Here is a 20522-nt window from a genome sequence, read left to right as displayed (position 1 = left end):
ATGAGTAATCCATCATTGTCCAGTACGCCTCAGTCGGCGTTAGGAGTTCCAGGATATGCGCTGGTCACAGGTGGTGCTTCAGGCATAGGGCGTGCGATCGTTCTATTGCTTGCTCGAGAAGCTTGTGCAGGCATTGCAGTGGCAGACATCAACACTGATGCTCTTGAGTCCGCGCGAAAGGAACTGGTAGCGATCGCTACTGGCAAGGACTTTAAATGCATTACAGTCAATGTCGACGTCAGGGATGAAAGCTCAGTCATGAACCTAATCAAGACAACAGTTGAGACTTTCGGCAGAATTGATTACGCGGTCAATTGTGCTGGTATTGGGTTGAAAAAGCCCCTCGCCGACACCGATTTAAAAGATTGGGATCGAATGATGGGCATCAATATGACAGGTGTCTTCCTCTGCATGAAGGCCGAGATTAACCAAATGATGGCACAAGAGCCCACAGTCGCATATGGGTGAGTCTCTGATTTAAATGATAGGCAGGTTTGTATGAACTGTGCTAACCGAACTCTTAGAGCATATGCTCCAATGCAACGAGGCGCCATAGTCAACATAGCCTCCCTCTCCGCCATCGTTGGCTTACGCCATTCAGGTGCTTACACATCTGCCAAGCACGGAGTAGCAGGAATTACAAGAACAGCAGCTCTCGACTATCCCAAGATCAAGTGCAACGCTATTGCTCCCGGGTACATCAAAACGCCTCTCACGGATGCGCCAGGGGCAATGAGAGACAACGCCCTCATTAAAATCAACCACTGGACACCTATGAAGCGTTTTGGACTACCGGAAGAGATTGCTGAAGGCGTCGTCTGGTTGCTGGGTTCTCGGAGCAATTTTGTACACGGTTCTTGTTTGGTAATGGATGGCGGTTATCTGGCTCAGTAAAAACTCAGCTTGCGGCAAAACTCAAGATGCATTGACACCTTGCCATTCAAACAGATAGTATCAAGCATAGGAGAGCATCTCTTCATCTCGATGGCAAGCTTCCCGCCCTGATCTTCCTGGTCGATCTGCACAGTACTGATGTATATAGGTAGGTATACAGTACACTACCACCCCCGCATATGCAACAAAAGGAGAATGACTTTGTTTGCTCTAATTTTCAATCATATCGGTATTGGTCCTAGAGATCGTCCTTGCAGCTGCCCCCATGAAGTTGTTTGCTTTGGGCTGCTGTACCCCACCTGCCACATCAAATTAGACGGAATTCTAAATCCGTGCGTGAAATCATGTACAAATGCGCTGTTCATGAAGAGATCGGAACCCATATTACACATGCCATGATGAATTAAAATCTATCATCGAACCCTATTATCGTCAATTCTGGATAGCCTATCGGATAAGGAGCCTGGCTTGGTACCTGATTTTTTGTTGCGCGCTCCAACATGTCGTCACTCAAAGTAGCGATCATCACAGGCGGAGCTTCAGGTTTCGGTCTGGCCGTGACGGAGGCCTTGATCTCGAAGGGCTGGAAGGTGCACATATTCGACCTGAACGGCCTCGCAGGCAGTGCGGTCAGTTCACGGCTGCAAAACACGATCTTCCACAAGGTGGATGTGACGTCGTGGCCATCATTGTCCTCGGCCTTCGCTGCTGTATTCAAACAGGAGCACGAAAGGCTGGACTTTGTCTTCGCCAACGCGGGAATTCTCGAGAAGGGCAATTTTTACGAAAGGCATGACGTGACTAACGGTCCACCCCCCGAGCCCAAGGACCTGTCCATCGAGATTAACCTTAAAGGCGTTATCGCGACGAGTTATCTGGCACAGCATTACTTCCGCGCGAACCCAGACAAAGGGAAGGGTGCTGTGCTAGTCATGACATGTAGTATTGTTGGTCTAGTGAGCTGCCCAATTGGATACGTGTCAAGACATTCGCATACGTTGCTGACTTTTGTGCAAAGTACAAACAAGAGTTCACACCGTGGTACGCAGCAGCCAAATCAGGGGTGCTGAATTTCATGCGTTCCATTGCGCCGGTCCTGAAGAGAAATGACGGCATCCGAGCTTGTGCAATACTGCCAAGCATTGTCAAGACACCGCTGATGGGCCCTGGGATGTGGGAAACATACCCACAGCACTTGTTTACACCTATTGAGACCGTCGTCTCCGCTGTAGAGATGCTGGTTCAAGGCAGGCCAATGCGTGACTCGACAGGCAAAGAGACTGATTCCGAGCAATCGGAAGGGTTGGCTGTGGAGGTGTTTATGGATCAGATCTTCTTCCGCGAGGAGCCGGAGCCTTGTAATAGCGACATGAAGGAAGTCCTTTACTCTCTGAGCTACGAGAAAAAGTTGGAAGCCATGAAGACCAGGGCCCAAGAGGAAGTGGTCGAAGGCAAAGGGGACCCGAAGCTTTGAGGATGGCTGCAATCATTTTTGACAATTACTATAATAGCCATGTTATTCATTGTGAAGTGAAACATAATCGCGCTTGAGCACTTATGATGTAGCCAAATTCTCAATGTTCCAATCGTTGTTCTTTCATCGCCAGACACGACGGTGAAATCCAATGCTGTTTCCGCCCAAGTTCTGCATGCAGTTAGAGCCTGAGACTCTGCCTTCTCTGTGAGAAATCATATCCGCTGATCAATCTCCTCGATATCCTTGGAGATTGCAAGACTCTTGTCACCCTGGTGGCCTGAGGAAATTCTCCACAAAAAGACTCAGTATTTGCATTAATGGCGGTTGAAAGCTGAGACTAGACCTAGACCTAGGCTTAGCCCGGAGACGAAAGTTACCGCCAGTGTGGGTGAGTGTGGGTGGCAGGTGTGGATGATCGATAAGTAGCCGTCATTGAATGCGGTACCAATCCAGGATTCTTATCTGAAACAATGGGACCCAGCACGGCTGTTATCTCACAGGTCATTCATCAGTATCTGGTTGCCGGAGGCCATCATTAATTACCCTTGCGCAGTCCCCTGGTACCCAATTTTGTGCTTGGTGAGCGAGGAATCCCAGTCGTGCGGCGGTGTTCGCCAAGGTTCGTTCTACTTAGGTAGCCGACTAAGGCCAGCAGCTAGCCGCTTCTGTCCTATCCACCCGAGTCCGCCACTGGTCATCTGCTTGTTTGTCTAGACGTCTCTAGCGTCCTCGCCAAGATGCCAGTCACAGTCAAGCCTCGACAAGCTTCACGGCGAGCCGTCAGGTCGGGCGAACCGCCCACAATGTACCCGACGACCTGACGAGTGGGGAACACAGTGAGTTCGTCCACACATTCTAGATTAGAGACTACAATGACACGCGGCTATCGGCTACAGCGCACATGGGTAGCCGCTTACTGGGTGTTGTGCATATCATATCGAGAATGGCCCTATCTCGGCAATCTCGTCAGCGTCGGTCAGGAGACAAGGATGGGGGTGCCCATTCAGCAAATCCTTCCGGGAGTACGAAGCTATTCTGTCCACTTGTTGATCGGTCCTCGGGCCCCACTAGCAGCAGCCACGTCCGGGACAGGGTACACCAGAGTGCTACATTCCGTCCCTTCATCCTGTTTAAATGCCGGCGAAGGCCCCTCGGGGCTCCTCGCTTACGCCGGCGCTGCTTATCTTCTAGCCACACCTCGCTCCCAATTCGCAGAAGGTCGAGTCTCTCTTTGCTTTTTTTCTGATCCCACTGAGCGTCCGCCTTTAAGCAGAATTCCTTCTGCTTACAACCCTTTATCGCGGACAAGGCTCGCTCGACCGCAATTCTTGTGACTGTCTCAACCTAGACGTCTTACTGACGAGCAAACACTACCGATCCGTCCTCACAAGCCTGTTCGCGTGTAGCACGCGACAGCCGTCACCATGGCCGATTCACCGGACAAGATATCCGCTGAGCCAGCGGCCAACCACCAGCACCAAGATCCCGTTAAAGTCAGCGCTGACGATGCCGATGTTGCCCTCGCGGCGATGGGTTACAAACCTGTGAGTGACCCCGGCCGCCACCGCGTTCTTTCGCAGGCGTGGACATTCTATGCTACATCCGGTCTGACGATGCACCCTCTCTTCGACACCAACAGGTCTTTAAGCGCGAGTTTGGTCTGTGGTCCGCTTTCAGCTTCGCCCTCTCCATCTCAGGGCTTTACGGCACGGTCATGACGACCTATTCTTACCCCCTTTATGCTGGCGGCGCCGCGTCGGCGGTGTGGTGCTGGTTGATCGCTGGTATTGGGGCCATGTGCCTGGCCCTGTCAATTTCCGAGGTTGCCTCAGCTTATCCGACTTCTGGTACGCAATCACTGCTGATAATTGACTCCGATCATATTTGACTGTCTTTGAAAATCGACAGGAGAGGATGCGGAAAACGCTAACAAGTTTTGTTCGTTTACGCAGGTGCTATGTATTTCACTATTAAATACCTCGCGCCGGAGAAGTGGGTGCCTGTTATCGCCTGGATTGATGGTATGTTCTTTACGCTATTTCCGGCCCAGTACCACCGGATCGGCCCCTCCCTTCCATACCAGTCCCCCGGAATGTTACACCGCATGACCTGGCCAGGTCCTCACGATAGCTGACGATGGGTAAAATACTAGGCTGGCTCAACCTTATCGGCCAAATCTGCGGTAGTGCCTCATCTAGCTACGGCGCAGCTCAGATGTTGTTGGCTGCGGTAGCAATCGGCTCCGACTTCACCTATTCGCCGACCCAAGTAAAATCATGTCCCTCCCAATCTACGTGCTATAGACTATGTCGCTAATTACTGACAAATTTAGGGACATATCATCGGCGTCATGGCCGCTTTGTCCATCTTCCACGCACTTGTCAACTGCCTGAACACTGCCTGGCTGTCCAAGATTGCCAGCACCTACGCCGTGATCCACATTGCGGTTCTGTTCTCTTGCTGTATAGCCCTCCTTGTTCTTCAGAAGGACAAGAACACGGCCAGCTATGTCTTTACCGAGGTCCAGCCCGACTCTGGATGGAACCCGCCAGGATTCAGCTTCTTGTTTGGTTTCCTGTCGGTCGCATGGGGTAAGTTTCTGTACACGCCGACGACAATAGTACCCCCCGCGAAGGCTTAATTATCCGACTTTTACTTACAAATTTCAAAAATAGTGATGACCGACTATGATGCTGCAGCACAGTAAGTACTCTTTTATTTTGGTCTGGACATTTCGGAATGGTCTTGTTGTGGCGAGGTTTGACTACGGAAGACTGGCGGCTTCGTTTCATTTCATGGGGCAATTAGCAGATGCTAACCACCAACATAGCATCGCCGAAGAGACAAAGAATCCAGCAGTCACCGTCCCAACGGCCATCTCATCGGCCCTCGGCTTCACCTACGTAGTCGGATGGCTATTCACCATCGTTCTGTCCTTCTGCATGGGACCCCTGGATCTGACCTCCGACGACCCGGCCCACAACATCCTCGCCTCGGCCATTGAGCAGCCTGTCGTACAAATTTATTACAATGTCATGGGAAAGCATGCAGCTATCTTCTTCGCCGTCGCCGCGTTCATCATTATGAACTTCGTCTGCATCACGGCCCTGCAGGCTGGCAGCCGCACCATCTGGGCTTTCTCGCGCGACGAGATGCTCCCCGGCTCAAGTATTTGGTATAAGATCTGGGGCCGGACTGATACCCCCGTCCTGGCAGTCTGGCTCTACACGCTCATTTGCATCCTGATCAACCTCATCGGCCTGGGCAGCTACATCACCATCTCGGCCATCTTCAACTTGTGCGCCATCGCACTGGACTGGTCGTACTGCATCCCGATTCTGTGCAAGCTCTTATTCAACAAATTCGAGCGCGGGCCTTGGCACCTGGGTCCCGCGAGCATCTTCGTCAACATCTGGGCTTGCTCATGGACCGCATTTGTCTCTGTCATCTTCCTCTTCCCCACCGTTAGGCCCGTTGCTGCGGATACTGTGAGTGCTGCGTCCTATTTTATAGTCCTTGTAGCATATGCTAACATCCTTGGCTCCAGATGAATTACGCTGTCGTGATTCTGGCCTTCGTCCTCCTCTTCTCTCTCGTCTACTGGTTTATCGCCGGCAGGAAATATTACGTCGGCCCACGAACCGAAGCTCACGTTGTCGATGGCATGATTATCAAGGACCCCAGCGAATCCGAGCTCCGTGACCGCGAGAAGAATGTGAACACTACGGAAGGTATAGCAGCCAAGTAAAATGTTTCGGAAACGTGGGAAAATTGAGATCGCAAAATAACGGTTGTTGAGCTGAGGAATGACGAAATGCCAACACCTTGTTTGATTCCATGGGCGGCACATATAGCGCGAGCAAGGCTGTGAAGCATTTTCAAAATAGTCGTAATCAAAATCACAATTACCACGTTATCTAGTGTTTCCCTCTTTGTGCACTCAAAAGTGTCTCATTACAAGCACTGAGCGCATGATTATTTGAAATCGAGGACAGATATTGGAATTGCAATAGGATGCATTTAGCACGGAAGCCAGTACTTCAGTTACTATACAGATGTAAAAGAAAGCAGAGAGACACGACGGCCTCATCAAGATTCACTCGACATTGCACTTATTCGACCTTGGGTATCCCCATTAACTCTCTCTCAGACCCAACCTTGGCTGCGGTACAGGAGTATTGCCACGACGGGTGGGAACATTAAAGCCGTGGGATGCTCTGGGCGAGCTTCGCTACTCATCGGGGATAAGCCACTCCTTTTCCTGCGAGTCCAAAACCGAGACGAGTGTCTCGCTCATGACAAACTCGTGCAGAAGCGCACGGATATAAGGAATGTCAAAGAAGTTGCTAATCAGGCTCTGGTTGCCTTTGAATTGCTTCACGAGGTCAGCGTTGGTGAGGGTCGCTGACTTGGCGAGCAGCGCAAGTTCCCTCTCGGCTTCCTCGATTGAGTTGATGGTCGAGTTTTCCGGAATAGTCAGATTGTAAGGGATAGTGAAGTCGCCAGAGACAGTCGAGTTATCCGGAACAACACGCTTTTCGTGGCTTTTGTGACGGCCGAAGTGGTCAGGGATCTGAGGGATCTTGTCGAGAAGATTGCGCAAGTGGCTATTTATGGAAATGGCGATAGCAGTCTCATTGTATACCAGATGAGCCCTCTTGGCTTGTGGAGGCTTTGGCGGCAAAGCCGCAATGTCGCCGTGTATAACGGCCCAGGCCAGCAGAATCTCGTCGAACACTCGCGTGGTCGTGAACTTCTTTACCACGGCGTCGCATTCCTTGGGGTCTGTCTCGGAAGGCTCGAGGGCGTCACCAACCTGACCTCGGATTTTCTCGACCAAGGTTGGTACGTTGTTTTTGTCGTCATTGGAATCCATGCCGACTAGACCCTGGTCTCTGCTCTTGGCGAGGAACTTGAGCCACACTCTCCGGATCTTGAGCTCCCGCCACCGTTTATTGCCGGCTGTCTTCACGGCAGCCCTGATGCAACCCGTCAACGCGTCCTCATCGATATGGTAAAACCGGTCGTCGGGCAAAGCTGGGCCGAATATCGTAGAGGCCTGGTCTGGTGGAGGGAAATTTGGGTTTATGGGATCATTCTGGCCGAATCCTCTAGAGACTTTGTCTGGTTCCCAGTTGCATAACTCTGGGGGTTCACACTGTTCGGCGCGTCTCGTTAGCGGTCACATGGGTCAGAAATGGGGCAAACAAAAATCCCTTCTTGGAAGTGATGATTGCCGATAGTTGGTGCCTATTCTGGTTTCGCGTAGCATTTTGCACTCCATGACGGCTGCAGATAGTGAGATTGGATAGTTTGTAGGAAGTCGCAGACACCACTCCATCGGGGTCCAAGTTCTTGTGACGCAGAGTATTGAGGGGACAACAGAATTAAATTTAAAGTGACTGAGAATGACTGGCAAAAGATAGAAAGCACTTACGGAAACAGACGCGGGTGAGTGACTAGTGGCTGAGGGGACGCTGGGCAGGATGGCGGTCGACAGCGCCGCCGCAGCAGCCGTGATATTGAGAGGAAGATGCATATTGGGTCTTTCGATTGTGTAGATGCTCCTAGTGGTTCGATAGTATGTGAACTCAGAAGTGACCTTAGAAGCGAACGTTCGTTTGAACGTATGGTTGAAAGAGTCGCAAGAAAAAAAAGGAGAAAAGAACAGAAGAGCGTCACAAGAAGGCGCTCTTATATTCAACAATAAAATACTAAGGTCGTCTGTGTGCATGACTGATAACCTTAACAGTCCTTCGTGCTGTGTATGTAGACACGATAGCTAGTACACTAAGGAATGACTATTCAGTCTGTGCAAAAGTTTGATTTGACTAGTTTTGCTTCTGTCAAACGACTAGCCCTTGAACTTGGTCGGGATCCATGTATACCCGGGCTCAGTGAGTCTTGAAGGTGATGATTTGCTGCGGTCGCTTCGCTGAGACGCCCGCAACTGATGGTCCAGCACACGTGTGTTGGAGAGGCTGTAATGTGACATATTCTATCAATGGATTCACATATGCTTTGCTAAGTTCTGAAGCCCGGTTCAAGCTCCCTGTCACACGTACCGGTCAAAAACGAGGTTTGCTACAGTATGCGTGCCGGGTCAAAACGAAACTTGCTAGCATGGTACCGACATATTAGCGGCGTCGAATGATGACCTTTTTCGTTGTGCAGAACACCTGTCACCACAGACTGCTATCATTTGATCTTAGTTAATTCAACCTAAAGGGACGTAGTACGCTCTAAAACCAGATCCAATATTTTAAATCGAAAATATCTTCTAGTTAGTCTCGTATCCCATGCTGATCCGTCATCTTCGCACTCCCGAAGTCTCCCAAATCAGTTTCTCGCATTTTCAAGATAGCAGACTCTCTTCAAGAGAGTCCACATCTTGGAGCTCACAATATGCAAGTACAACGTTGAAGTACTTGTAAGGATGGAATACAATGCTGCGCTGTCTTTAATTCCTCTTTCATTCTCTCATGCCCTTGGGCGGGTTCAAAATGTGAACTCGGCAACATGTTCTCAAGTAGATTATTAAATGCATAGCGGAGTAGGCCTAAGCGGCACTTAGCCTGATCTTCCGGTTCCAGATCCGTGTGAGGGCTTGGAGCAAAGGGCCAGTGAGTGGCGTTGTCGCCAACAACAAGAGCCTTGAAGAGCCTTGACCGTTCGGAAGTCGGACCATAGCGAAAAGCACGGGCCTCAATGCTAGACCAGAACCAACTAGGAACTGCGCTCCGCCGCACCCTTAGGTACACTGATGAATGGATGTCCTAATATTGTCTTGAAACCTCTGGCGGACACGCAGTGGGTTGGGAGCGGGTGAGCATAAGCCTTGCAGCTACCTAGGTTCTTGGGAATTTAACAGGCCGCACTTTCTTGCCTTGAGAGTACAGGCATTGAGACACGAATGAGCCTCGTAAGCCACGCAACTCAGGTTCATAAGAACCACATGATGCTTTCGAAAATCACTAGATCTTGATAATTTCCACACATGTCAGGACTCTCTCGGCTCCATACCGGGCTGGTCCGGTCAACTTTCCGGTTACTGGTTTCATCGATGGCGTACTCATTGCTCGACCTGGCAACATAGGTAGGATCTGGCGGCCGATCCCATGACGATGCCTTTCAAAGATGATTTCTTGGGTTCCTGCATCGCTGGCGTATGCCATGTACAAGGTGACGTATATATTTCCCGTTTTGAGAAGAACGTCGAATATATGAAGAGAATACGGAGGCTTGGGGAATGAAACTAATGCAAGAGTATATAGGAAAGACAGAGACGGATGATGACTTTCAAGTTGGCTATTTTCTCGGAGGGTGAAAAAGCCACGACGGGGTCTGCAGGTACAGCATTTACTGAAAAGCTTAGAAATATCGATTGTATGCCGATTAAGAGAGAAATAGAAACGCATCAGGGGTTACTAAATGAATATCATTCAAAATAGAAGTGAATTAGCAATATATATAGACTTATACCTAGGTAGATATAGTTCTCTTGACGGTTCCAATTTCCCAGAAGTATCGTATTTAAAATCGACCATCAATACTAAATCATATACTATACCGATTGTAGTTTGAAAGATGATGGAAATGTCAATATATATTATTAAACCTGTGCAAAGGTGATCCAGTTGAAAATATGTAAAACAAACTTGTTGACTTTGAGACTTCGATGCCGTATCGATTCTCCCAGAACATTCAAGTGCAATTCGCAGCCTTTTTAATAAATAGGTAGATATATGAGTCGACATGCGGCTCAGTCCGCAGGTTGCTGGGGGTCAATGTAGCCCTGTCCCTCGTGACAAAAACATCTCACTAGTCTGTCTAAAGTTTTGATGCTAATGAATGTAACAGCAGGACGACAGAATAAATTGAGTGACTAAGTAAAACAAAGCGGACTGAGTAGCTATGAATAGGTCCTTGGTGAACGAAGTAGCTGACTATTCTCCACTCCTCGGCAACGGTGGGAAACTAGGCGAGTCCCAAGACATCCTGTTGACACAAATAGGAGACGATATTCCCCTCCGAGTCCTCTTGTGGCGCGGTGCGAGCGGAGTGAAATTTCTCAGCAGGCCGTCTAAGAGAACTTCACTGAGTTCTGAGAGCCTCTCTCGACACACTTGCCCGTATAGCGCTGGAACTTGTGTGATGTACCACCGCACCCATGGTCATCGTAGGCTAAATTTGTCTTTGTGTTAGTTCATACATTTTTCGTCAAAAGAAAATAAAAAGTTCGAGAATTGGCGCTTACAATAAGATTGCCAGAAGCCTCCAGTGTTATAGAAGAAAGCTCCGGTTTGATCGTCCAGCTCATAACACTTCCCCGAAACTGGGGCAGCATGATAGAGAATGTCTCTGTCATTCTCACTGAGTGTTATGCGTTAGAGAGAGCTGATTTTGAATTAAGGGACAGAACCTGTACACTTACCAGTCGTCCAGAGTGCGGTACTGGTTCAGTTTGACATTGTCTCTGGCCAACAAAGTAACACCTCCAGATACCGGTTCTGGCAGAGCAAAGGCAGAGATGGTGAAGACGGCGGTGAACAGAAGGAAGTTCATTTCGAATTAATTATCAGTATTTGGGCTGGAGAGATGCAAAGTGTATGATTGACTGGTGAGGAGTGATGGTAATGCGTTGGCTTGAACTGAGATGAATCCATTTCCAAAGCTCCTGTTGATGCACTCTATATATAATAAATAGATCTGGAGAGCGGCCAAGTACACGAAGGATCACCACGTATCGTATACTAGAAAGCGCTCTCTGCTTCTTTGGTTTGGCCATCTTTCTCCCATTCATGATGCTGCCTAAGGAGATCGGCAAGGCTGGGGGCATTGTAGATCCTGTATTACTGCAGAAGCAAAGACCACATCTTCTGACCCGTGTCCTTCCAGCTAGTCAATCATCCTGTCGGCTCCACGTACATCGTGCAAGTACCGTCGACCGATGGAATGTGTCCGCAGCACATGGTTTGCACCTGTAATTAGAAAACATGTGAAGCCTTCACCAGTGTAACTTTCTGTGCTCACTTCGTATACCTCCATAGAGATTGCAAACGTTAGTTCATGTACAGCTTTTTTTTGTTGGCAATTTTGGACTGACCAGGTCACACTTTACCAAATTTGATAACAAAAGCGACTTTGGGTGGAGAAGTCAAAAGCTACCGGTTGTCAGGTCCAGACACAAAGGCAGTGTTCGACCCACAAGTCTCTGCTCATTGGATGATAAAGTCCGTCAAGGGACTCAGCCCTGCTGCATGCCACGTTTTACCGGTACCGAAAAAGCTCGGGTCACCATCTGCGCCCTTCATTCACTCCTGTTGTGGAATCTGATATGGTCTGTTAGTCCTTTGGGAATGGCGATCGCTTTTCTTCCACATTTGTACAGCCTCATTAAGATGTATAAGGAACGCCTTAGCTTTCAATGCGACCTTCCTACACGTATTATGGTATGTGAAAGTGTATTTGGCTGTCCACTGTAAGGATCGGCCCCAATACATCGCCCCAGATCGTCCCCAGCTTGCGAGTCAGATTTCTCAAAATGGCAGATCGATCTACAGATATTCTCCGCTTTTTCGCAGGCTACAATGAACTTGCTGCTTTTCTCGTAATTCGATCTGCGTCGTATTTGCTTGGAGGAATGCCTTCCTAGATTCTAGGTGCCTAGATCACAGAATGTCAGAATATCGGTCGGTTGCAATGTCCGATCTCCTCGAGGCGTGCTCAGCACATCCGGCAGCCTGCCTGTGTTGAGCATTTTGTTACGAAAAGCAGTGCATTGTCGGCGCACCTAAAGCTCTAATAATCACGAAGAGCTGCAACCCGACGCTCAGTTCAAGAAGTATAAAGGCAATACCTTGCTTCACCTTTACATTCTAATTCGCAACCATCTTCACTACCTCACTCACATATTTTGACACATATCTCAAAGCTCAGAATAATCATTCATCATGCATTTCCTCCTTGTCGCAACAGCCTTCAGCTTGCCATTTGCTATGGCTTCTCCAACCCAACCCGGCAGCCTGTTCGCAAGGGACAAGCCCAAGTTGAACCAATACCGGACCCTGGATGACTGGTAAGAGAAGGCATCCTGTCTCGAGACATATTTTTTCGGCTAAACAGGTGGCACAGCAAAAACGATCGTGATATATTATACCACGCGGCCCCCGTCCTCGGGAACTGTTATGACCTCGACGGCCAGACTGGCGCTTTCTTCTACAATACCGCTGGCTTTCTCCACGCCACTGGTAAGCTGCTTTCAATTCTATCTAGTCTCGAATCTGCTAGACACACTTTACTAATGTACTGCTTTGATAACAGCTAATAAGGATATCGGATGCAATGGCGATTCGATTCATATCAAAGGTGGAGAGTGCATGGAGAAGGGGGACTTCAAGTCTGTCGTTTTCCAGTGAGCTGTTCTCACTGGTAGAAGAAGTGTGTTGGGTCAATTACCATCGATAGAACTATTCTTTTGCCGCTCAAAATTGTAAATCTCTCTATACATTTAGGGTATATGATAAGAGTGGTTTAAAAGGGATTCTATATCGTAAGCTTGTCGTTATGTACGAGCTCGCATTCATTCTCCTCTTCATTAGAGTTTGTGTTTCAAAATGAATCGCGGCTTACAACATGAAGCAGCAGAGAAAGTTGCAGCTTATACCTCTGTTTGAGGTGACGTCAAACCGACCCTTGCATCCAAAGCACGTGCACCCCGAGCGATGACCTCATCCCTCATAATGACTTCAGATCTTCGGTGGCGATCAAAACAGCCATCCTGACATTCTCACCCAGAACAATCCATGTCCAGGAATTCATTCATCTAAAGTCTCCCAACACAACACGACGGCAGACTTCGCAGTAGCAGCCCACAACCATGTCTTCTTTCAGCTACTCCTCCACATCCTTCTCCTCAAGCCAGAGCCGCAACGGCCAGACAACAAGCCATTCCTACGCCGAGGAGCAACACTCCAACCCGCAAGGCACGACGGTGCGCTCGACCACCCAGAATGGCCCCAATGCGCACCCCGTGCAGGAGCTGCGGTACTTCGACGCGGGTGGGCGTGAGATCCCTGCCGAGAGAGCCGCGCACAGGGGCCTGGGAGGTGCTGCTCCGGCCGACGGCAGCAGCAGTAGGCGCATCGAGGATGTGAGCCACCAGGGACACGACCAGGAGGCGGCTGATCGGTTGTATCGCGAGCGCATGGAGGATGAATATGCGAAAAGGGAGGGCGGTGCTTGATGGCTGAACGATTGATTTTATGGATGGAGGAATTACATCAATTAATAGCGTCGGCCAGTTTGATAAACCGCGATTCATTGCGTGCGGCCGCGTCTCGGGACGATCCTGAATAGAGCAATGTGACGAGAGGGGAAGGACATCCAATGGATCCGGCTGGATCGGATACAGGAACAGCAAACGCGATCGGGGGTCTAATTGCAGATTGAAGATTTCCCTGCGAGGCGAGTGCGGTCAAAATCAGGACGCGATATCAATTCTTCTCAATTTATTCTAGGTTCTTGGAAGGTCTCCACTTGGTTTCCTAGCACCTATACATATTTATGAGGTTGTCGCCGGTCTAACAGTAACCTTGGCCCCATCCAGAGCAGTCGCCACCAGCATAGTAATCTGTACCGCAATGGTCGTCCATCGCGCATATGGGTGGGTATTGGTAGTCGTTTCGTTGGTATACCGATATCTTTGTGGGTTGCAGGGTGATTGTTTCATCACCCTCGCCACTGAAGGCGATCACTTCCCGTAGAGTCTGGTAACGACTGCTCCAAACAGACGAGTATAACTCGCACACCATAGCTATAGGAGATTTGTATCTTAGTTCGTACGCGACAAACATGCTGCAGACGGGGAAGGCGTTGTTGGTGAATGGGAAAGAAGGTGTTGCTTCATTTGTGATGTTTGAACAAAGATAGGCGCAGAGGGTAGGATCGTATTGGTCAAGGGTGGCGGCGTCATCGTAGGAGCGGTAGTACATTGGCAGCTGCCTCAAAAGAGTACTGTAGTCGCCCGTCGGCTCGTCGGGGACTTCGAAGGCTGCATCATTGTCGACGTCTGTCCATGGCCCACTGAAGCCCATGTCGCTAAGATCTAGCGGCCCTTTGATCTTGTTGTAAAGGTTGGACCCCGTTATTACAACCTGAAACTCCTCGCGGATCTCACCGAAATTGATGGCTGCGTCCGGGTTGAGACGAGAGTTCCAAAGCACGCAGATGATATTTGTGGTCGAGGGCGGGTTGGGGCAGCCGGCGGTCGTGTTGGGCTCATAGGTGGGGTCTCGTTCGAAGTACACGTTGAATGAGGCGCAGGTGGGCAGGTCGTCGCAGAATCTTGCACATTCTTCGGTGTCGTACTGCTCGAGAAGATGGCTGCCAAGGAAGCCCAAGTCATTCTCCATTGCGCCATCCAAGCCCTGAACAGCCAATTCGTAGCCTTTGGGGTTCGGTGCGGAGGTCGAGGCCCGGTAAAATTCTTCAAAGTAACGAAAGGCGGTAGGAGTGTCTCCTCTAAGCGATGTCAGTAGAATGAAGAAATTTCGATGGGTTTTACTGATGACTTGCTCCGGGCGCGGGCCAAGTCCCTCGGGCTGTGGCGCGCAGTCGGCATAGTTTTGACCGTCCTCAACTGGCTGGTTCATCTCTGGGATACTGGCTTGCCTATTGTTATTGTCTCCTCCCCAGGAATATGATCCAGTTGTGTCATCATCGCCGTGGGGATTGATGTTGGAGATCTCGTGGAGCTTGTGTCGGATGGTGTGCAACGAAGCAGGCAGGGGTGGCGCAGGAACCCATGCGGCAAATACCGCGATCTGGACTATAGCGATGAAGGGGATGATTGGACGCATAGTAAATGCAAGAACCGCGGTAGAGAGTGCTGGATGATCATGATAATTTTGTGTGCAGCAGTGTATGTTGAAGCAAATATCAAGCTCTAGAGCGTCACAGAAAAGCTGAGAAATGTTGGGTACGCAGGTATAGAAGATAATAGCCTAGTCTCTCAGGGGAGGTGCGCTCAATGGTAGAGTCTTCCTGCCGTCCAAATTACACAACTTCGTTTGCTATCTCTCGGACCCTTCTTTGGGTTGGTCTTAGTTGAGTATGGCATCAATTGGCCTTGAGGCTTACATCCGTGCTTTAATCGCCCTTTCTACCTCAAACAGGAGCCTATAACTTAGCAATCACGCAGGGTGAAGCCAAGGCAGACATCGGCTGTCCTGTGGAAACCAATCGGTTCTGCAGGCCACATTGGTCCCGCTCACTAAGGCTGGGCTGTCATAGGCAGATTCTAGCGGCCATAAGATGACGAGTAATAAAGCTTTGCTCAATGAATGAGCTCCGGAGAGGACGACGTAATGGACGAATCAGCCTAGCCGTACGCTGCATGCACGCTGCATGCAGTAAGCACTTGCTCTGTCAGCTGAAGCAGAGCCTCATCAAGCGTTTGCCCCTTCTACCGGCCCCACCCATTTTGTTTCTGTTCACATCTGACTTGGACATTGTCAACGGCATCAATCATTTCAGGGTTCTTACGGGCTGCCCACTGGTTGCATCCTTGGCTTAGAACACCTGATCCACCACAAACACGGCGGTTGAGAATGGACAGTTCGGCCCCTCCTTACCAATTGTTCCACGCGCGTTTCTATGAGCCGTTGTCCCATCCAGACTCCATACGCGTTCTGACCGTATTCGAGTGCGACAATGAGCAGGACGACATCGAGGGATACATTTCTGAAGTACGCCTCTCCAATATCAGCAATGAAGATGACGGATACACAGCTCTCTCATACGCGTGGGGTGATCGCAAGTTCACTCATGAGATCTGGATCGGCGATCAGAGGCTCCTCATAGGCGCCAACCTGGACTCGGCACTACGCCACCTTCGTCGCCAGGACGGCCCCATCCGCCTGTGGGTCGACGCAGTCTGCATGAACACGGAGGATTTGGATGAACGGAACCATCAGGTACAGCAGATGCGCGATATCTTCTCTGCCGCCTATGAAACTATCATCTGGCTTGGGGAGCAAGACGGTGGCAACACTAGCGTCGCTGCCTGGAATTTCCTGGAGAGACACAGCCCGTGGGCCTTGAACGACCGTCATGAGCGTGACGAGACACTCCCGGCAAAGCTAGACGAAGAATTGCTCTCCTTCCGCGGCGAGCTCAGAGACGTTGAGATTGACGTGCTGTCCAGACCGTGGTTTAGACGGCAGTGGGCCGTCCAGGAGATTGTGGTCTCACGGAATCTATCTATTCAGTGCGGCAATCGGCGTATCCCTTGGGACGGCTTCTGCAAGGCGGTCCTTCTCTCGGAGAGGCACCATGACCGTTATGGATTCAGCATACGAGATGACGATAAAACGAATATCGTAAGGCATATGCACCGCGCACGGGTTGAGTATCTACGGCACCGTGGTCTCGACGAATTTCTGCCCTCCTGGCAGCTCCCTGAATCAAACGGCTCTCCCCCGGGCGTGTTGAAAATCTTCAAGCTACTTCAAAGAGGCAGATACCTCGAGACCTCAGATGCAAGAGACAATATCTTTGGGGTTCTAGGCATAGCCGAAGGCATTGACACAAACGACCCCAGGTTTAGGGTTGACTACAGACTGTCTCCGCAAGACCTGTACACCAACTTCGCAAAGAACGTCATCGAAGCGACTGGCTCTTTCGAAATTCTATCCTATGTCGCCCTCTCGGCCATGGGGGCCGGACACAGAGCGGCTATCACAACACCATCCTGGATACCAAACTGGGATTATTGTGGGCCGGTTACAAGTCGCTCTCTTTCTTATCGAAGCCACCTAACCATCCTCGACACTCTCCCGACGGAATCAGAAGAAGAAATCGAGTCACGCCGAATTCGAGTTGCGAACAGTAACATCAAATGGTCTCAGTCTGAAGCCGAGGCCACTTCTTTGGGTCCAATGGAAGTGACTGGCCGGATTTTAGGGCGAATAGGAGCTGTCTCGCATTCAATATGGCTGGACCAGAATTATGAGGCCTTATTCAAGCATGCGAAAGACATCGCTGAAGATGAGGCCGAGAGTTTCATTCTGCAAATGGCGGTGTGGGTTCGAAAACTGTTGTTTGCTGATCACGGCATCAACTTCAAAGCAACTGTGGATTTCATCAACAAGGTCAAAGCGGACAGTGTCCATCGGGAGCAACTTTCCAGTCCCAAGGAAGATGGACCCAGCTTATCGGAAGAGTTCTGGGAGGCAGAAAATGTTGAGACCCAAATCTATCGTCACCTAAAGCAGGCCACCATACAATCACCTAACATTCCAGTGCAACAACATCTCTATCGCAGAGGACAGGGGACTGCGCGCGGCTCGGGTCAGAATCTTGATGTTGATGTTCCCCCGGCGAGAATGTATCTCATCGATGAGGGATCCATAGTTGATTCGAGGAGGTTAGCTATCTGTGAGCCCTGCACGAGTGCAGAGTCAGCAGGTTCTAGGCAGGCAGAGGGACAACTCGCTCTGGTTCCGACAAAGGCGAGGAAGGGAGACGTGGTGATTCAGATCAGTGGAGCGCGTGTTCCCTTTGTGGTCAGGGAGCATGACTGGTCGGAAACCGTGGCCACTACGGACGAGGATTCGCTGTCTGAAGAAGGCTCGGATGTGGACGCGTTGTCTGAAGAAGGTCTGGGTGATTACGTGGTGGTCGGACCCCGTTCCTGGAAGGTTGTTGGCGACTGTGTGCTCAATGGGTTCGAGGAGCTTCCTGAAGACGCCATGGATATGAGGTTTCGGCTGGTCTGAGGCGTGGCTCCTGTCAGTGCGCTTCGGGTCACCTGTAGACTACCTGCACATGATGCGAACGTTTTGAAGATGGAACTTATGCTATCGATGTCACCTAGTACTTTGTGCAAGACTGCTGTGGCTGCAAATACCAAGTGGCCTATCATCGAGGCAGGAGTATAAGCTCAGCGAACCAATCAGTACATGTGGATACCCGCAATGCAATTATGCGCCTAGCCCTGAGTTGATAGAGGAAACACCAAACACAAGATTGTATGATTTGTCAATCCAACAGCGCGGAAGCTATTCCACTATCTGAACCAAGGCTATGAAGTTGCTGCTCAAGCCAAAGGAAGCTATCAGGACCGTTGCCTTAGCGAAGGCAAGGCAAAATTCTACTTTTGGGCGGCCACTTGGACTTCTGAGAGACCGAGGCTCTTCTCGGTGTTTCGGATGACTTCAGCAGCCAGCTTGTTCTGCATCTCTTCGCCGTCGATCACTGCAGCAGTTTCCTCAAGACTGAGCTTGCCTGTCTCGACGAACAGGAAGTAGACGACGACCAGCTCGAACAGGAGCCAGACGTCGTACGTAATGTAAAATTTCCAGCCGGAGTTTGTCACGCCGATGGGGTTCGCGTACTGGTTGAAGATCAGAGCCAGGGCAACAAATAGGTTGTACAAGACCAGGCCGCGGGCGCGAAGGTTGAAAGGGAGTATTTCAACAACATAGGTAACCTGCAGGACTCCCCAACCCAGAGCAAACACCATGTTGTATATGAAGATAATGGCAACGACGCCCTTGGCAATCCCGCTAGGGCCGCCAGCTCCGTCATTAAGGTTGGTAGACATCTCATATGTTGCCTCGAGGCCGGTCCAGATGACATAGCATACCAATAATCCGGCAGTAGAAGTGAGGAAGAGCGTTCGTCTGCCAAACCGGTTGACTATGAGAGAGAAGGCTATTCCCCATAAGAGGCCCCACAGCGTGAGCAGAGCGTTGATGAGGGTCTGCGTGGACTCTGCAGTGTAGCCGACGGAGTTGAGAATAAGCGTGAGGTAGTACGAGATTAACCCATTGCCCGACCACTGACTGAAAAAGCTGACAGACAGCACGATCCAAAACCGCTTGCGGTTTCCTGAAGTCTCGAAAAAGGCCAGGTACGACGCGGACCGCACAGCCTCCATCTCGAGGCGCAGAGCAGTCCGAATCTCCTCCATCTCGAGCACCACGACCGGATCTGACGCATCGCCGTTGGCGTGATACTTGACGATCAGCTTCTCAGCCTCCTCGTCCCTCTCCTTCGAGACGAGCCACCTGGGCGACTCCTCGACGAGGAAACACAACAGCAGCTGGACCACACTCGACAGGGCCTGCAGCAGGCTGGGGATCCTCCACGCCCAGTCATCACCCAGCCGGAACGTCCCATACGTGGTCCATGCCGCGACCAGCGCGCCGAGCCCCCACAGGCTGTTGTAGATGCTGACCATGGGGGCGCGCTGCGAGGGGTAAGCTAGCTCCATGATGAGAAGCGGGGCCGCGGTGATGTTGAGGGCTAGGCCGAAGCCGATGATGCCACGCGCCGCGATGAACATGCCCGTGTTCTGGGCGCCGCCTTGCAGGGCGACGCCGATCAGCATTACTGATGCACCCGTCAGGAGAGCGGGCCGGCGCCCGAAATGGTCGCAGGCCCAGGCGCAGAAGGGAAGGGCAGCTAGCTGGCCCACGTTCTGGATTGCATTCAAACTGTGTGGTTATTGGCCGTCAGCGTATGAATACCTTGGTGGTCCAATGAACAACCAGGCGAGGTTGAAAAATTGCATGGGACTTACAGAGCAAGATCACTGGCGCCTGGGTTGTTAAAGTAGGCCTTCCACGTGTCCAGGCTCTGGAGACCATTCATCATGGAGCCATCGAAGCCTGTTGCGTAGCTCGAGATCAGCGACAGGACCAGGATCAGATTGAGCTTCACGATGCCGGCGTTGTTGAGCCATGCAAACACCCCCGCGCGGCCTGCCACCGCGGCGTCAACCGTAACAGGGACGCCCGAGATTTCTGCCATTTTGATTGCCTAGGCACACTTTTGTCAAACAGAACGAGTTGCTACGCATGATGGTCAAACAACGCCTGGGGAAGACTGCAGTCTTGTACCAGGCAGGCGTTGACCCCACTGAGGTGCCTGCACGTGGTTGGGAATGCCAGGGTGTCCGAGGTGACATTCCCTATTCCAGAAGTGAGTCCGTCGTCTGCCTCTCGAAAGCTGCAGGTCCTTCTGAGCCAGACCGGATGCGACTAGCCCTATCCCCTTGCAGGTCCCAGATGAGATAGGCATCGGGTTCGGCAACCGGCAAAGAAATCATGGAAACCGATAATTGTTTGATCCCACTGATGGATTG

General features: G+C 50.7%; 10 protein-coding genes across 10 annotated transcripts; 6 read left to right on the top strand and 4 right to left on the bottom strand.

Annotated features, from left to right (window-relative positions):
- Positions 1 to 894, top strand: J7T55_000806 (uncharacterized protein; the record flags this gene model as incomplete). Its single annotated transcript, XM_053140061.1, has 2 exons — positions 1 to 464; positions 525 to 894. 2 exons carry the CDS (start codon positions 1 to 3, stop codon positions 892 to 894), a joined length of 834 nt encoding a protein of 277 aa, XP_052996459.1.
- Positions 895 to 1394: 500 nt separating this feature from the next.
- Positions 1395 to 2368, top strand: J7T55_000805 (3-beta-hydroxysteroid dehydrogenase; the record flags this gene model as incomplete). Its single annotated transcript, XM_053140060.1, has 2 exons — positions 1395 to 1850; positions 1913 to 2368. 2 exons carry the CDS (start codon positions 1395 to 1397, stop codon positions 2366 to 2368), a joined length of 912 nt encoding a protein of 303 aa, XP_052996458.1.
- Positions 2369 to 3795: 1427 nt separating this feature from the next.
- On the top strand, positions 3796 to 6119 carry J7T55_000804 (mino acid permease; the record flags this gene model as incomplete). Its single annotated transcript, XM_053140059.1, has 8 exons — positions 3796 to 3915; positions 4011 to 4218; positions 4324 to 4392; positions 4524 to 4639; positions 4704 to 4962; positions 5047 to 5074; positions 5202 to 5859; positions 5919 to 6119. The coding sequence occupies 8 exons, from the start codon at positions 3796 to 3798 to the stop codon at positions 6117 to 6119; spliced, it is 1659 nt and encodes a 552-aa protein (XP_052996457.1).
- Positions 6120 to 6602: 483 nt separating this feature from the next.
- Positions 6603 to 7910, bottom strand: J7T55_000803 (uncharacterized protein; the record flags this gene model as incomplete). Its single annotated transcript, XM_053140058.1, has 2 exons — positions 6603 to 7529; positions 7809 to 7910. 2 exons carry the CDS (start codon positions 7908 to 7910, stop codon positions 6603 to 6605), a joined length of 1029 nt encoding a protein of 342 aa, XP_052996456.1.
- A 2544-nt stretch (positions 7911 to 10454) lies between these two features.
- Positions 10455 to 10936, bottom strand: J7T55_000802 (uncharacterized protein; the record flags this gene model as incomplete). Its single annotated transcript, XM_053140057.1, has 3 exons — positions 10455 to 10555; positions 10629 to 10744; positions 10806 to 10936. 3 exons carry the CDS (start codon positions 10934 to 10936, stop codon positions 10455 to 10457), a joined length of 348 nt encoding a protein of 115 aa, XP_052996455.1.
- A 1388-nt stretch (positions 10937 to 12324) lies between these two features.
- Positions 12325 to 12789, top strand: J7T55_000801 (uncharacterized protein; the record flags this gene model as incomplete). The annotated part of the gene is made up of 3 exons (XM_053140056.1): positions 12325 to 12449; positions 12506 to 12621; positions 12695 to 12789. 3 exons carry the CDS (start codon positions 12325 to 12327, stop codon positions 12787 to 12789), a joined length of 336 nt encoding a protein of 111 aa, XP_052996454.1.
- A 461-nt stretch (positions 12790 to 13250) lies between these two features.
- J7T55_000800 (uncharacterized protein) lies at positions 13251 to 13616 on the top strand (the record flags this gene model as incomplete). Its single annotated transcript, XM_053140055.1, has 1 exon — positions 13251 to 13616. The coding sequence occupies one exon, from the start codon at positions 13251 to 13253 to the stop codon at positions 13614 to 13616; it is 366 nt and encodes a 121-aa protein (XP_052996453.1).
- A 337-nt stretch (positions 13617 to 13953) lies between these two features.
- On the bottom strand, positions 13954 to 15231 carry J7T55_000799 (uncharacterized protein; the record flags this gene model as incomplete). Its single annotated transcript, XM_053140054.1, has 1 exon — positions 13954 to 15231. One exon carries the CDS (start codon positions 15229 to 15231, stop codon positions 13954 to 13956), a length of 1278 nt encoding a protein of 425 aa, XP_052996452.1.
- A 750-nt stretch (positions 15232 to 15981) lies between these two features.
- Positions 15982 to 18150, top strand: J7T55_000798 (uncharacterized protein; the record flags this gene model as incomplete). The annotated part of the gene is made up of 1 exon (XM_053140052.1): positions 15982 to 18150. The coding sequence occupies one exon, from the start codon at positions 15982 to 15984 to the stop codon at positions 18148 to 18150; it is 2169 nt and encodes a 722-aa protein (XP_052996451.1).
- Positions 18151 to 18524: 374 nt separating this feature from the next.
- On the bottom strand, positions 18525 to 20188 carry J7T55_000797 (uncharacterized protein; the record flags this gene model as incomplete). Its single annotated transcript, XM_053140051.1, has 2 exons — positions 18525 to 19872; positions 19959 to 20188. The coding sequence occupies 2 exons, from the start codon at positions 20186 to 20188 to the stop codon at positions 18525 to 18527; spliced, it is 1578 nt and encodes a 525-aa protein (XP_052996450.1).
- Positions 20189 to 20522: the final 334 nt, after the last annotated feature.

Source organism: Diaporthe amygdali (genome assembly GCF_026229845.1).
Source record: "Diaporthe amygdali strain CAA958 chromosome Unknown NODE_6_length_1560011_cov_65_102424, whole genome shotgun sequence".
In the NCBI taxonomy this organism is placed as follows: domain Eukaryota; kingdom Fungi; phylum Ascomycota; class Sordariomycetes; order Diaporthales; family Diaporthaceae; genus Diaporthe; species Diaporthe amygdali.
This window is presented reverse-complemented; position numbering and strand designations above follow the sequence as displayed.